This window comes from Terrapene carolina, unplaced genomic scaffold (assembly GCF_002925995.2).
Source record: "Terrapene carolina triunguis isolate 2854851 unplaced genomic scaffold, T_m_triunguis-2.0 Scaffold88, whole genome shotgun sequence".
In the NCBI taxonomy this organism is placed as follows: Eukaryota; Metazoa; Chordata; order Testudines; family Emydidae; genus Terrapene; species Terrapene triunguis.
The window spans coordinates 35,317,662-35,335,039 of NW_020664439.1; the positions used below are offsets into that span (position 1 = coordinate 35,317,662).

General features: G+C 45.3%; 1 protein-coding gene across 1 annotated transcript in view; it reads left to right on the plus strand.

Moving 5' to 3' along the window:
- The first annotated feature begins 280 nt into the window (after positions 1-280).
- The window catches only part of PRKCI (protein kinase C iota), a 55,249-nt gene continuing 38,151 nt past the window's right edge, over positions 281-17,378 (plus strand). The window contains exon 1 of the mRNA XM_026649922.2: positions 281-498. Within this exon, the coding sequence (XP_026505707.1) occupies positions 368-498 (131 nt within the window). The 5' untranslated portion in view covers positions 281-367. The remainder of the gene's footprint in view (positions 499-17,378) is intronic.

Genomic DNA, 17,378 nt, shown 5'->3' on the forward strand with positions numbered 1-17,378 from the left:
TGATAGGGGGATTGGGTGGGTGGTCTCTTCCTGCTCTCTCCGGAAGTAGTGGTGTGTCCTGTCCCCCCCATTGCTGTGGAGTATAGGCTGATCCAGCCTCCTTCCCTCGCCGGACTGGTTTGTCCTCATCTTGCTTCCCTCCCTTTCGCTCCAAGAAGTGGTTTGCCCCACCTCCCGGTATGGGCCCTTGGCTCGGCCCGTCCCGGGCGGGGCTGACTCTGAGGCGCTCGTAGCGACTGGCCAGAGGCGGGACGGAAAAGCTTCCTGAAGCCTGTGCGCTGCGCTGCTTGTGTCACTACAGGGGCCGCTCTCGGAGTCGCTCGTTTCCTCCCTTACTGCTCCTCTGGCGCCTCGGGGGGCCGGGGAGATGCCGACTCAGCGGGACAGTAGCGGCGGCAGCACCAGCACCACCACCATCATGTCCCACCCGACGCTGGGCGGGAGTAGCCTCGGCGGGGATAGCGCCCACCAGGTCCGGGTGAAAGCCTACTACAAAGGGTGAGTGACACGGCCTGGGCGGGGTGCCTGGCGGAACGGAGCTCGGTGGCTGGGGGGCGAGGGGGTGGGGAGCTCGGTGGCTGGGGGGCGAGGGGGTGAGGAGCTCGGTGGCTGGGGGGTGCCCGGGTGGGGGGTGAGGTGGCTGGGGGGTGCCCGGGTAGGGGGTGAGGTGGCTGGGGGGTGCCCGGGTGGGGGGTGAGGTGGCTGGGGGGCAGGGGCTTGATTGCGGGAGGGCGGTGCCGGGGCTGTTGGGCGGAAGCGTACTGGAGTGGATGGGGGGGTGTGTGTCCAGGAGGAGAAGCAGCCTGAGGGGGGATGTAGGGGGTGGGGAGCTGAGGGGCAGCAGCGGTAGGTGACATTTGTAGGGCCGTGGGGTGGCGGCTCCCGGCACTGAATGGGTAGGTAATGGAGCAAGGCCTCAGGGGAGAGGGTGTGTGGAGGGGGCGAGTCTACAGAAGGGGGTATCAGCAGTCTCTGAAGAAGCTTGGAGTTAGGGGAAATTTGGGGTGTCAGCGGTTGCCTGCAGTGATTATGGTGGCATTCCACAGTTGCATTAGAATGGGAAATCAGAGGACGCAGGAAGGAGTATCTGCTGAAACTGAAGGGGATCTAAGGGAGATGGGGCTATGTGGGGAGCACCCACGTTAGGAGAAAACTGTGTTCAGGAGTTAGGAGAGAACTGTGTTCATGCTAACTAGATAATGTGGACTTTTGGGCTGGCTGGCTTTGTCAGTGATTTGAAAATATTCATGTTTTCCCCCCTAAGAGTTGGTGAAATAATGTGAATGCCTCATTTTTTGGAATGTTGTTCTTGGCTGGGAGGGAGGGGAGTGTGAATTCTGCCCATGCTGTTGCTTGTAACAATGTTCGGGGTGGTTTTCGATGCTAAACTTATGTACCTTAGCTTATGCAGTATGTCTATAGACAGTGTTAAACTGTGCTGCAGTGCTGGCAGTTAAGAATTTCTTCTAATCATCCATAAAACGCCAGAACTTGCCAGCTGCAGCATTTTTCAGAAATGGTTCTTAAGCACTCTTTTGAACACAGTTGTAACCAACAGGGATTGTGCTCCAGGGAACATCTTGGGGGTGGTGGTGTCAGGTTTCATGAAGCTGCTTGTGGGAAGAGGCAGTCAGGGGAGAAGTGAAGAGATGAACCCATGCTGGCTCCAGATCCTCAGCTGTGCTCATTGCAGTGGCATTACTCACAAATATGAATTTATCTGTGATAACCTTTCCCTTTTGCCTCTTCCCTCCCAAATACTCTAATTCATTTTACAACAGCTGACAACTGTTCAAAATGAGCACATTCTGCTTGATTTACTTACAGTATTTTTAGAAAGCTTTGAATGATTTATTTTATGTACTAAGGTAGCACGGATAGGTCCCAACAGAGATTGTGACCCTATTGTACTAAACAGTGAACAGACATGTGCCCCAAAGAAATCGCAATCCAAATAGACAAAACATAGGTGAAAATTCATTTCAGGTAGAGGTACACATGGAGAGACCATCACATTTCTTGACAGACAGCTGGATGAAGGTATAGCAGCAATTTTGTTAAGTTTGTAGTGCTTTCCATTCAATAATAATGAATATTTAAGGCATGTCTGCAGTTTCATAATTTTAAAGAAAAGTTAAAAAGTCATGTGTAGACTGAGCCCCATAAACCTTTTCTGCATTTGTTGTCATTCAATTTCATTCCTGACCTAATGTATAAAGGAGTTTGTTTCTGGGCTTCTCTTGACCAAGGTCTGTATTAATTATGCCAATTGGTGTGATTATTTGAATTGGCATCACTAACAATTAAATTCTTCCTTTTTGAATGTCTTGTTTATTGACTTTTTACCTGAGTGGTGGTAATGCAGTCAGTAGTTCATTACTAAACCTGGAACTAAAATGACTCACACAGGAAGTTGGTTATAAACAAGCTATCTGACTGGAATGCCTTAGTCATGATTGTATTAAGGTCTTAAATTCTGACAGGGTTTTTTTCATCATGGGATCCCCTATTTTGATTTCCCCTTCCCCACAGCCAAAATACTTTTGGCTAACCTACACGCTGGCAGACCTTTCGCCTTGCACCATTGAGAAACTGTTGTTAGTGTGTAAGAGATTACCTACTCGTACTCCAGGCCTTGAAGCTGAGGACCTGAAACTCTGAACCCCTGTGTGGCAGCATAGCTTTCTTCAGCAGTGACAGTAACTCAAGATAAAACAGATCTTTTACTCAAACACTTACTCACTAGAGTGGTCATTGCAGTTAGAGCATAAAATAAATTCCTAAGAGTGGGAGGTGGCAAGAGATACAACTGTTGCTAATAGGACTATGTGGCTATGTTAGGCACCTTAGCCATATTCTTATTTATTTACTAGTAAAAAATTTTTACATAGTACTTGCACAATGACATTCATAAGGAATTCAGAAACAACAAATTAGAAGAGCCAGCACCCATCGGTATAAGTACCTGAGCTCTCATGTACATTTTCATCACTTTGTGTTTGGAAGTTTCTTGTGATGGGCCCATACTTTAGTACTTGACCTATTGTATGATACCAGTTATCAGTGCTGTACAATAATAAAGCTATATGATCTCAATACTGTAGAAGTAAGTGAATAAATTATTAGTGGCATGGTTTAGAACAGCTAAAAATAGGTCATGCAGTAATTGTGTTATTGTATGCAATGATGAATCCTGTAGATCTATCATTGTCAAAGGCAAGTCCTGAGGAGGAACCATTATCCATCCAGTTTAAGATGAAGTACTTACTCAGGAAGTACTGAGTAGTGCTTACCTTTAATGATTGGTATAGATGGAGTGTCAGAAAAGTCTTTATCTATTTTTTCAACAGCATAAACTCTAATTTAGACTAGGCTTAGAGCACAGTTAGATGACAGGGTAAAGATACTTCGGGCCCTCTCAACTGTATAACTTATACCAATGATAAGTTAGATTCCCAGGAAAATTGGTAGTCCATTTATAATAGATCATGAAGATCTCCTAAGCGAATGCATAGTAAAATAAACTGAATTCTTGTTCTAGTATCAAGACTAATTCATCATTAAATACTGGGGATATTGTAGGACCACAGACCATAAGTAGTCTTGTCCCAAGAATAAGCAAGAAAATATTTGTATCATGAGCTTCGTGGTGTGTTAACTTGCCTTTTCTTTTTTACATTAATATAGTAGCATTGAGTAGGAAAGGGAAATAACTGTTTAATACAGGGGTAGGCAACCTATGGCACGCGTGCCGAAGGCGGCACGCGAGCTGATTTTCAGTGGCACTCACACTGCCCGGGTCCTGGCCACCCATCCGGGGGGCTCTGTATTTAATTTAATTTTAAATGAAGCTTCTTAAACATTTTAAAAACCTTCTTTACTTTACATACAACAATAGTTTAGTTATATATTATAGACTTATAGAAAGAGACCTTCTAAAAACATAAAAATTTATTACTGGCATGCGAAACCTTAAATTAGAGTGAATAAATGAAGACTCGGCACACCACTTCTGAAAGGTTGCTGACCCCTGGTTTAATATATAACCAGGGAGCCAAAACATAACTCAGCAGACACACAACAAATCAATTTCAAGTGTCTTCATTTTAGAATTATTTTCTGGATTTGTAGTGGTATTGGGCAAATTATAGCACAAGTTAGTAGAGCAGAAAGTTTTTCTCCATTGTTTTGACCAAACTTCTTATGGTCTTCTGTGGAGGAATATCTTAAGAGAAAACCTTTTACTCTCTTTTCATAAATATCTGTCCGTGCTGTAAATACTCCACTGTAAAAATTAATCTAGGTAGGAGGATGACTGGGTCTTCAGGCATGGTTAGCAATTAAATCCTACTCTGTAGGAGTGGGTGATCTCCAGACCTTGCAGTGTCCATTATGAGAAGGGTCACTTTAAATCATGCTCTAAAGAGTTCTGATTTAGTACTGGATGAGAATATTGAAATAGCACACTCATTCTGGGAGTCAAATATTGTGTGACTTTCTGAGTGATGTAATTAGACCTCCTCAAAAGCATAAATGTTTGACGTGGGAGCATGATAAATGTGTGGAGGAGTTTTTTCCAAAGCATCTAGATGTAAGATTCTGAAGAATTTAGTCTCTCTCCCCAGTGTGCATAGTAGTTAATCTTAGGCTTCTATGGGAGATCAGTGGTATAATAAACAATGGGATAAATGTATCCGTTTGATTACCTTTAACCGATAACATTGATTTTTTTTTTTTTAATCGAAGGATGTATATAAAGTGACCTTTAAGGTGATCTCGATTGAAAAGTGGGAGGGCCACAACAAAGTGTACAGCATGCCTTTTTAGATACTATAACGTTAGTCTGTTTTGAGTCTTTACTGAACTGAACTCCAGGAAAGACAATAGTGATAAACACAATTTTGCTGTAGCTCATGATTTACTAACTCTGTTGGAGAGGCTACTCATGTGAAATTTTGCTTTAAGTTTTTTCTTCCAGGGGTGGAGCAGGCCTCTTATTTACTGAAGGAGGATCCTATTCATCTTAAATGTTTACAAAGAGAGCTTTTGAATATTTGTTTTAAATGCAAGGTATTCAGGCCAGGGTGTCTCTCTGACTCCATTTGTACAGGTCCTTGTAAAATAAGGCCTTGATTTGGGCTTATGGATAATACTGAAATTAAAATAATAAACTCTGAAAAATAGAGTTTTTATAGTGGAGGTGTTTGGACCACCATTAAGAGTTAGCAAATAATAGAAATGTAGGCCTTGAAAGGGACCTTGAGAAGTCAAGTCCAGCCCCCTAAGCAGTGGCAGGACCAAATAAACCTTGACCAGTGGTCACTAACCAGTCAGTTGTGATCTCTGGTGGTGCAGCAGGGTTGCTCTCTGCCTGCCTCAGCCCCACGCTGCTCCCGGAAGCAGACAGGGTAGACCCGGGGCGGGGGGGCAGGGGTCTCCCTCTGCATGCTGCTCCTGCCTGCAAGCGCTGCCTCCGCAGCTCCCATTGGCCATAACTCCCAATTCCCAGCCAATAGGTGCTGTGTGGGCGGTGCTTGCAGAGAGGGGCAGCATGTGAAGCCACATGCCCCCCTCCCTGGGGCGGCAGGGGTGCATTGGCCCCTTCTGGGAGCAGCGTGGGGCTGAGGTAGGCAGGGAGCTGCCTTAGTAGCAGCCACGCTGGGCTGCCAACTTGGAGCCGCCGGAGGTAAGTGCTGCCTGGCAGGAGGCCACACCTGAGTACCCTCCTGGAGCCCCTTCCTCTACCCCAAGCCCCCTCCTCCACTCCAAGCCCTAGCCCTGACCCCACTTCCAGAGGCAGCACCCTGTACCCACTCCTGCACCCGTACCCCCTACCCCAGCCCTGATCCCCCTCCAGAGCCAGCACCCTGTACCCCCTGCTGCACCCCAACACTCTGCCCCAGCCCAGAGCCCCCTCCTGCACCTGAGCCCCCTCCCAGAGCTTGCATCCCTCACCCCCTCCTGTACCCCAACCCCCTGCCCCAGGTTCATCCCAGAACCCCCTCCCACGCGGCGAACCCTTCCCAAATACCCTATCCGAGCCCAGTGAAAGTGAGTGAGGGTGGAGGACAGCAAGCGACGGAGGGGGGGGGATGGAGTGAGTGGCATAGGGTTTTGGGGAAGGGGCAGGGCCTCAAGGAAGGGGCAGGTTAGATCCTGTGTTGCCCTTAAATTCAAAAAGTGATCTTGGGCGTAAAAAGGTTGGAGACCACTGACCTAGACCATCCCTGACGGGTGTTTGTCCAACTGTTTTTTTTTAAAGCTTCCAATGATGGGAACTCCACGATCTACCTCGGAAGCCTATTCCAGAGCTTAACTTTATAGTTAGAAAGTTTTTCCTAACAGCCAACCTAAATCTCCCTTGCTGAAGATTAAGTCCATTATTTTCTTGTCCTATCTCGAGTGGACATGGGGAACAACTGATCACGGTCCTCTTTATAATAATCCTAAACATACTGGAAGTGTGTTATCAGGTCCCGTCTCAGTCTTTTCTCAAGACTAAACATGCTCAGTTTTTTTTAACCTTTCCTCATAGGTCAAGTTTTTTAAACTTGTTATCATTAATTTGTACACATTTTTCCTAAATTGTGGTACCCAAAATTGGATACAGTATTCCATCTGAGGCCTCACCACTGCCGAGTAGAGGGGGGCAATTACCTCCCGTATCTTACATACAACACTCCTATTAATACACTCAAATTAGCCTTTTTTCAACTGCATTACATTGATCACTCATGTTCAGTTTGTGGTCCACTATAACCCCCAGATCCTTTTCAGCAGTGCTACTGCCTACACAGTTTTGTAGTTGTGCATTTGATTTTTCCTTCTTAACTACTTTACACTTGTCTTTATTGAATTTCATTTTGTTCAATTCAGAGCAATTCTCCAATTTGTCAAGGTCATTTTGAATTTTAAACCTGTACTCCAAAGTGCTTGCAATCCCTCCCAACTCAGTCTCATCAGTAGATTTTATAAGCATATTCTCTATTCCATTATACAAGACATTAATGAAAGTATTGAATATTACTGGATCCAGGATTGACTCCTGTGCGACTCCACTACATACGCCCTCCAAATTTGACCGCAAACCATTGATAACTACTCTTTGAGTATGGTCTTTCAACCGTTTGTGCACTCACAGTATAGCAGTGGTTCTCAAACTGTTGTACTGGTGACCCCTTTCACATAGCAAGCCTCAGAGTGCGCCCCCCCCCTTTTAAAAAGTGTTTTTAATTTATTATATTTAACACCATTATAAATGCTGGAGGCAAAGTGGGGTTTGGGGTGGAGGCTGACAGCTCACGACCCCCCATACAATAACCTCATGACCCCCTGAGGGGTCCTGACTTCCAGTTTGAGAACCCCTTCCTTATAGTAATTTCATCTAGATCACATTTCCCTTGTTTGCTTATAAGAATGTCATGCAGAACTATGTCAAAAGACTTACTAAAATCAAGGTATATCATGTCTACTGCTTCCTTCTATCCACTAGGTCAGTAATCCTATCAAAGAATGAAATTAAATTGGTTGGGCATGATTTGTCCTTGACAAATCCATGCTGACTACTCCTTATAACCTGGTTATCCTTCAGGTGCTTACCAATTGATTGTTTAATAATTTGCTCCATATCTTTCCAGGTATTGAAGTTAGGCTAACTGGTCTATAATTCCCAGGGTTCTCCTTGTCCCCCTTTTTAAAGCTAGATACTATGTTTACCCGTCTCCAGTCTTCAGGGACCTCTCCCATTCTCAAAGATAATTGTTAATGGCTCGGAGATTGCTTCAGCTAGTTCCTTAAATACACTCAGGACAATTTTTTTGGTGGCCTCAGAGTGTGGTCACCAACTCTTGATGGTGACCGCTTTCACTTTTCCCTAAAATACTTAATTAGCTTTAGGAAAAAAATAAATATGCACATATACATGTCCAAATCATTGTAACTTATTTATTGCTAGTTAATAAGCCAGTTGTGAAAAGTGATATGATGCAAGTATCACTTTTCACAACAGACTTACTTAGCAAGCCTTTACTCGGCAAGCCTGGGGACAAATTAAGCCCTGGATGGGGGGAGGATGGCCGAGGGAGGCAGCAGGGGGCTGCAGCCTGAAGCCCCGTGGCCAGAGGATGGAGCCCAAAGCTGCGCAGCCAGGAGCTCAGGGCTGGAGCCCGAAGCCCCACGGCCAGAGCCTGCCCCCCTGCAACCTCAGGACTGAAGTTCAAACCGCTCTTGGGAAGTTGAGGAACTCACCGGGCTGCCTGCTTCTCCAATGTTGTGTCCCAGGTGTCTAGGGAGGGGGACCCCTGCTGGTGGCGCATCTAGGACAGGGGTTCTCAAACTGGGGGTCGGGACTTCTCAGGGGGTCGTGAGGTTATTACATGGGGGGGTTGTGAGCTGTCAGCCTCCACCCCAAACCCTGCTTTGCCTCCAGCATTTATAATGGGGTTAAATATAATAAAAAGTGTTTTTAATTTATAAGGGGGGTTGCATTCTGAGGCTTGCTATGTGAAAGGGTCACCAGTACAAAAGTTTGCGAACCACTGATCTAGGAGCACTAGGGAGGCGAAGGGGCTGCTGCTTTGCTCCCCCACAACAGTCCAGGAGGCTGTGGCCGCAAGAAAAGCCCCTGGTGGCTGCATGTGGCCACAGTGGCAGCATTTGAGAAACACTGCCTTAGGATGAATTTCATCAGGCTCTGCATATCTAAATATTCTTTAACCTGTTCTTTCCCTATTTTGGCTTGCATTCCTTCCCCCTTGTTGGCATATGTGATTGGTGCCGTCCTGTACTGGGAGGCATAAGTTAAAGGGGAGGACATGTGACTACCCCACGTGTCTCCTCCCTGCCCCGTCCCCAGCCCGGGGCACTGTGCTCTCCCTACCCCCTCCCGGTCCCACGTTACCTGCTGGGGGGTAAGGAGGGCCTCTGTCCTCCTGCTGCACCGGCTTCCCCCTCCCCACCACCCGTATTCAGTTGCTCTCCCTGGCAGCCAAGCTCAGGCAGGATGGAGCTGTTCCTGGTCACCGCTCTGTACAGCATAGCCAGCTGCCTGGGAGAGAGCCTGCCTGGGGCGGGGTGTCGGCAGCAGCCTGTTTCCTGCCTGAGCTTGCTCGGCTTTCAGGGACGGGTTGTGTGTGCCAGGAAGGAGAGGGGGAGGGCTCTGGCTGGCTCTGCCAGGCTCTGCCACTGTCCTCAGAAGCTGAGCCTGGGCGGGGGGGCAGCCTGCTACAACTGCAGCCAGGTGCTGTCCCAGGCGGCTGGAAGAGGCTGTGGCCTGGCCCCGCCCCTTCCGGGATGGCTGCTGGGGGGGCATTTGATCCTGCATTCCCTCCCCCTCATCCATCACCTCCATTTGTGAGTATTAGTTGTGTTGAGTATCTGGTCATCATTAACCTTTTAGTGAAGACTGATGCAAAATAGGCATTAAGCACCTCAGCTTTCTTGATATCATCAGTAACTGGTCTACAATTTTTGAGAAGTCATCTGCTTCAGAGATAAAATGTGCTATTTATTATGTATTTTGATGTGCTGAATTCAAATATGACAATTAAAACAACTGGCTACTGTTTCTAAGATATTTAAGTTTTTACATTTTATGTCTATGTATATTGTGTAGATAGTAGAGTTTTAATCATAAATTGTAGACCTAGGTCTTTTCGTGTGTTTATGGTTGCTTTACATGATATTTCACCTGTCCTGTTTATGTAACACTTTAAAAATCAGCAAAAGGGTTATCTAAATAAAATTTATTATGAAACAAAAGGCAAACTATTATGTACATAGTTTAGTCCTATTCAGTGTCTACTCAGCGCTTCTTGGCTTGTCTCTTGTATTCATTAAATGGAGCATCTCTTGTCACTGTCCAGCAATAGTAAGCATTGATGGGCTCCATTTGCCCTGATAGCGTTTCTCCATTGTTGCAATGTCCTGGTGAAATCACTCGCCATGCTCGTCGCTCACTGCTCCGCAGTTCGGTGGAAAAAAATCTAGATGAGAGTGCAAAAAATGTCTCTTTAGTGACATGTTGCAACCAAGGCTTTTGTATGCCTTGAGGAGGTTTTCCACCAACAACCTGTAGTTGTCTGCCTTGTTGTTTCCGAGAAAATTGATTGCCACTAACTGGAAGGCTTTCCATGCCGTCTTTTCCTTGCCACGCAGTGCATGGTCAAATGCATCATCTCGAAGTTCACGAATCTGAGGACCAACAAAGACACCTTCCTTTATCTTAGCTTCACTTAACCTTGGAAATTTTCCACGGAGGTACTTGAAAGCTGCTTGTGTTTTGTCAATGGCCTTGACAAAGTTCTTCATCAGACCCAGCTTGATGTTGAATCAAGGAAGATTTTGTTACCACCCTTACACAAGTGGTGGATGCTGAACACTTTTCCTCCCAGGCTCCAATGACTGTCGGAGTGGCCAATCTTTCTTGATGTAGTGGGAATCTCTTGCACGACTATCCCATTCGCAGAGAAAACAGCAGTACTTTGTGGATCCAGTCTGCAGACCAAGCAAGAGAGCAACAACCTTCAAATCGCCACAAAGCTGCCACTGATGTTGGTCATAGTTTATGCACCTCAAAAGTTGTTTCATGTTGTCATATGGACTGCATGACCAACTGGAATTGATGGCAAAACATTGCCATTATGCAGTAAAACAGCTTTAAGACTCATCTTCGATGAATCAATGAACAGTCTCCACTCATCTGGATCGTGAACGATGAGGGCTGCCATCACACCATCGATGTTGTTGCAGGCTACAAGATCACCTTCCATGAAGAAGAATGGGACAAGATCCTTTTGACGGTCATGGAACATGGAAACCCTAACATCACCTGCCAGGAGATTCCACTGCTGTAGTCTGGAGCCCAACAGCTCTGCCTTACTCTTGGGTAGTTCCAAATCCCTGACAAGGTCATTCAGTTCACCTTGTGTTATGAGGTGTGGTTCAGAGGATGGGAGAAAATGGGGGTCCTATGACATTGATAGTTCAGGACCAGAAGTTTCATCCTCTTCCTCTTCCTCATCTGACTCAAGTGAGAATGATTCTGGTGCATCAGGAACCGGCAGTCCTTCTCCGTGGGGTACTGGGCGTATAGCTGATGGAATGTTTGGATAATGCACAGTCCACTTTTTCTTCTTTGACACACCTTTCCCAACTGGAGGCACCATGCAGAAGTAACAATTGCTGGTATGATCTGTTGGCTCTCTCCAAATCATTGGCACTGCAAAAGGCATAGATTTCCTTTTCCTGTTCAACCACTGGCGAAGATTTGTTGCACAAGTGTTGCGGCATATGTGTGGGGCCCACCTCTTGTCCTGATCTCCAATTTTGCAGCCAAAATAAAGGTGATAGGCTTTCTTAACCATAGTGGTTATACTGCGCATTTGTGATGCAAAAGTCACTTCACCACAAACATAGCAGAAGTTATCTGCACTGTTCACACAAGTACGAGGCATCTCTGCTCACTTTGGCTAAACAGAAATTTATCAGTGTTTGATTTTGCAAAGGGACACACAAGAGAGCACGACACTGTATGATTTCTAGAGCTGATATAGGGCAATTTGTTCAGCAGAGTGATATAAACTTCGTTATGATTGCATCATCCATGACTTCTAGGAATACCATGATGCAATTCATATCATGTATGACGCAATACCAGCTTCATATTGCATCATTCATTGTTTTGCCTAAAAAGCAAGTACTGTCCAAACCCAGTCATAGATTTATTCATAGATCCAGTCAAAGATGTATTTTAGTCATTTCTGGTTTAAATTGAGATCCCTTCCCTTTATAACTCACTTATCCTCACCCATTCCCAAGTCAAGGGTCGTATATACTGACCCAATAGCATATCTTGAAAACTAGAGCCAATCAACAATTTTAAGCATCATTTTCGTTCTCAGTGACCCAGAATTAGTAAAGTTTGACTACATTTATTTCAGAAGCATTTTAGCTGTAGAGCAGTGAATAATTAGCTTTCGTTCCCCACTAACTCAAGGACCTTTCCTTTGTCTTTCTCTTGCTCCTAATGTATTTAAAGAACCTCTGCTGATTGCCTTTTGTGTCACTCATTTTGTGGCTTTGCCTTTCTGATTTTGTCCCTACATACTTATGCTGTTCTTTTGTACACCATCAGTTTTACCATGTCTCAACTTTTTGTAGGATTCTTTTTTGATTTTTCAGGTCTTTAAAGAGCTCCTAATGCAGCCTGCTTTAATCAGGTCTTTATTTACAGGTTTCATGCTCAATAGCGCCACCATTCTGTAGGAAATGTGCCCAGTTCTAAAGCACCTAGCCTATAAGTCCTGCCTATAAAAGATAGTCTACAGTAACTCCTCACTTAAAGTCATCCCGGTTAAAGTTGTTTTGTTGCTGATCAATTAGGGAACATGCTCGTTTAAAGTTGTGCAATGCTCCCTTCTAACATCGTTTGGCAGCCACCTGGTTTGTCCACTATTTGCATTTGCTTAACATCGTTTTGCTTAAAGTCGCAGAATGCAGAGAGCTGCTCAAATGTAAAGCTCTGAAAACCAGGAAAGGCAGAGTTGAAGCATATGCGACCCCTGCAACACAACTTTAACTCTGCCCTTTGGAGTTGGCAATAGCTTTGGAAGTGGTTCAGTGAGGTTGGTGCTATAATAAGTAGACATGAAGCACTGTGACAAGGTATCATTGTTTACATTACATTCCAGATTAAAATTGCAGCATTTATTTGCTTTGCATTCTTGCTGCATTCACTCTTGGGTGTAACTGTCATAAATGGTGGCAGGATTAGTTAGAGCAGGTTGGAAGATTTGTCACTGTGAGGAGAAGTGCACCTGTTACTTTAGGGCACAACTATGCCTCACTTTAGCAGTGAGTTCTGTAGTTTGTTAGTAGTGGTTCATAGCAATTGTCTTGTCATGGAGAGTGTCAGCAATGTGGTGGCATTACATGGTCTCTGGGACTTAGCGCGGGGTAGGTGTACCCAATGTCTTGCAAGTGATCCTCAGGACGATGATTAAGAGGGGAAATGTTTAGAAAGTCTGGGGTGGTTCATGTGGAGTAAGCTCGGTATTTCTCTTTTAGAGTTTAGAAACTCCTGTTTGCTATGCCTGACCTAAACCAGAGTTTTGTCTTATCAAAGTGAAGGTGATTGCTCTATTCCCAGAGTCTATGTAGGACAGTGTTCTGCTCTCTCTGTAAGGGAGAGTGCTACTATGTGGTATTGGCATGCTGGAACAACATTGCTTTGTTCATTGGTTTCTACAGGTTTAAGACACTCCCATTCTGGGAGGGCACCAGGCAGCATTGGGCAACTATAACTTGGCATTAATGAAGTTTTTGAGGGTTAATTTCCTTGGTGTGTTTTTTATAAATTTCTCAATATCCCAATAGCATCTCACCCTCTACTGTGTTTGGCTCCTTGGCAATGCCTACGATGACCCCAGAATGCATTGGTTGCATGTTAATCCCTTAACTGCCCCTGCATCTTCTCCTGTCTAGTCTCTGCTTGACTAGGCCAGCTGAGTTCTCTCTCCTCAGCTCACCGCCCTATACAAAGGCAGGCGTTGACATGGGACCCACAGTTTGAGGAGCTGCAGAGAGGATGCTGGGACTAGGATGGAGTCAGTGGGTATGCTTTTTGAAGTGGTGGACAGGTATAGGGAGCATGGATATGGGAGATTTGGAGGGCAGACAGAAGCCCTCAGCATCCTCCACTGCACTGTTCTGACCCCCTTCCTCTTCTCCTTGCACTCTCCTGCTCTTACCTCCCCTTTCTTCATAGAAGCAGCAGCACTGGTTGGAAGGGGAAGCCTGGTGTCCCTTTCCACCATCCTTATCCCGCTTACAGAAGTGGGGGAGTTCTGGATTCTTTCATCTCATGGGGTAACAGCAGAAGGAAGGGGACCACTTGAACCGCCTCCCTTGGTCTGGTGGACAGTTGAGGGAGAAGCTGTGACAGATGTAGGGTATTTGTGAGTGAGAGGTGCAGTGCCACTTCCCTCGCCCGCCCTTCCCCCCCCCCCCCCCCCCCCCCCCCCCCCCCGTGTCCTTGAATGGGAAGTTGCACAACTTTTCCCATTTCTAGTTCTTCACTTTTGAGCTCCCAGAAAGCAAAGATCCCTTTTGAGAGCAGTCCCTCATTCATCATGGAATCATAGGAAAATCTATGTTTTTGGAAACCCAAAGCTCTACTAATCAAGCTGGGTTTTGAAAAAGTGTCTGAATGATCCCTTACATGTAGAGTCATTGTTTAGGGGTGTGCTGGCCCCTCAGTAGCAGTGCCAGAGCACAGCCTTAAGGGGCATAGGGTTGGAGTCCCTGGCCTGCAGTGATCCAACACCACCTCACACACACTTCCACTTCACTGCTCTGACCCATACCACAGCCTCTGCACCAAAAAAGCGAAAAAAATGTGAATATTATAAGCAGCTCATGTTAGGAAGGCTGTGTATCAGGAACCCCTCAACCAAATGACCCAGCAACTTGCTTTCCTTTGGTCACACTCAGTTGCATTGTTCAGGGAAGTGTTTAAGGACCAGGATTATGTTACTTTAATCAATTTCCTTGATAGGGCTTCTAAAATAAAATCTGTCTGCTTGGGGATTTTAGAGTTCCTTAAAATATTGTACTTAAACGAGAAAACTTGGTCTTGGTGCCAAACTTCCAAAAGGAATCCCAGAAGAATGCAGGCAGGAAAGCTGACAACACACTTTCTCTGAAAAATGCCTAGGATAGGAGTTAAAGGGGCAGTACATGGATGGATGGTGGTTGAGGTTCAGTGACCACAGCATGTCACCTTGAGCCCCAGCTTCTGTGATAAGACTGTCTGCAAATCCTCTGGTTTTCATAGAACTTAGTGTTGCTACATATGCTCATTTCATTTCATTTGGTTCATCAGTTTAGGTCATGACCTGAATTTCTAAACGTGACCCTTTAAATATTATTTGGTGATAATAATGAAAATGTTTAGTGGGTGCTGTGCACAGAGAAATCCTGAGTGACTGAGATCAGTTTGAAGATGATTAGAGCCTTATAGTTTGAGTGCCAGTTGTGTGCAAAAACAAAACCAGGTGATTTTGCAAACAGCTGACTTCTAAGGGAGGGGGGTGTTGTGTCTTAAGAATCCCTTGTTTAAATTTGGACCAATAATCCTACCCCACACTGCCATGAGCCACCCCAAATGTCAGGACAATCCAAGCTGGCATATGCATTTCAGAGGCTTAGAATAGTTGTCTTCTGAAACATAGTTGACTCTCGATCTTAATTATGGCAAAAGCTGCCACTCCTTTATGGCAGAACAGCGCTGTGTTACAAAGTCTGAAGGTAAACACAGGCTATACCACTGAGTGTCCCATTCATTTCCACAGGGTGTTTACTGTGAAGCTTGTTTTACTATTTGCATTATAGAAAGGCTTACAGGCTCCAGTTAAGGGCTTGTCTATATAAGAGATGTCTATATGAGGTATTTCCAGTTATACTAGTATAAACTATTATGGTTATACCCAGGGCTTAAATTCTCGAGTATTTCCCAGAGCTCTTCTCTCCCCCCCCCCCCCCCAACCCCGCCCCCAACCTACCAGATAGACACACAGCTACTGGAGGAGGCTCCACAGCTGTATCAAGTTGTTTCCATACTTTTTTTTCTTCTCCGACCTTGATCCTGAGATCAGTTGCAGTGTCTTCCTTTCCTGACCCAGGATCTCAGATATGGCTCAGCACTGAACACTGTGAGAGACAGTCCTACCAAGCTAATGAAAAGTAGTGTTGATATGGTCTGCACTTTCAGAGATGACCACAAAGGAATCATGATTATGCTCATGTGCAAGAAACCCCATTCACTTGATGTTATCGATAGATATTGATGAACTTTACAAGAGATTTTACAGGAGCTGGCATTGCCTTCTGGTTACTGTACTCTTACTCTCTGAACCTACACATACCGCTCTCTCATCCAGTTGCAACCTATAGCAGAGAGCCTGGACTTCACATTCTCTATGGAGTATGTCAGCATCCTGCGGCTAGTTCCTAAAATATAGAAATTTGACATCAGCAGCAAGTTGCTCATCCATTTTGTCTGAGCCTATGCTGCAAACTTCTGTAGAATTGGGATTGGCTGATGGATGTGATGCCTTGAAATTCCATCACAGCTTCAGCTATTCACTCAAGCCTCTCTTGCTCCCCTGGTGCTTGCACACTCTGCTTAAAAACACGAATCTGCCTCCGAATTTTGTCTTCTGCAGTTTAGATGTTGATTTCCATGGACTGTAGCTCAAGTAACAGTTCTACTAACTCTTGTAGAGCATCAGAAAATATGCCCAGGTTGAGTACAAATTATATAGATGTCAGGTGTTTCTGGAATCTGCTGAGCATGTCTTTTTTTTTTTTTTTTTTTTCCCCCTCCCCTTTACTTTGTGCTTCTGCTGACTGCTCTAAGTGAAGAAAGAGACTAATTCTTCCAGACCGCTTTCACTGCACAGCTACTTGATGCAACCCATCATGTTCCCAGAACAGGCCCAATTTTCAAGACTTCTACATGCAAAGTTGCTGCACATTCTTGAAGTTCCTTTGCCCTTTTAGGGAAGGCATGGTACAGAGTACAGTTTGTCCATAAACACTTTAAAGTGGTTGACTCCATAAATATCCTGCATGGCGATGTGAACAGAGTTCCAATCGGTAGGCAGAGCAGTGCAAGACAATTTGGGAAAACGCAGCTGTATCCGAGTAGCCACTCTGCTTTTCTGACCTAGCATGACTGCAGCTCCATCACAAGCAAGAGCCACCAAGTGCTCCTTTAGGTAAGCCTCTGTGAATCCCATTGCATCCAATTTTTTAGCAAGATTCTGACAATGATCGAGGCATCAGTGGCTGGAAGTTCAATGAGGTCAACAAAACATGTTCCTAGGCTGCTCCATCTCCTCTGTTGCAAATCCTATGTAGAGGCTAAGAGTGGAAGCCTGGCTCTAAGTAGTTGACTCATCAATCATTACTGCGATTTTGCACTTAAAAGATATTTTTAAATATTTTTTTTTTCTTCATTTCCTCCACAATGTGCTGCTGTACGCTAGTGCAGGTGACATTTGAGTAGAGAATTTGCCCCATATTTAGTCTGTTTAACTTCTGCAGATCAATTTGTTTCAAAATTATAGGAGGGACAATTTTGTTTCACCAGTTTGTACATAGTATGGAATACTTTGCACGTTGGTTAGGGTTACCATATTTAAAAAATAAAAAAAGAGGACACTCCACGGGCCCTGGCCCTGCCCCTTTCTCCACCCCTGGCCCCGCCCCAACTCCGCCCCTTCCCCAAAGTCCCCGCCCTAACTCCCCCTCCTCCCTCCCAGCCACGCGAAAAGGGCTGCCCGAGCGCTACCGGCTTCACGGTTTGCCGGGCAGCC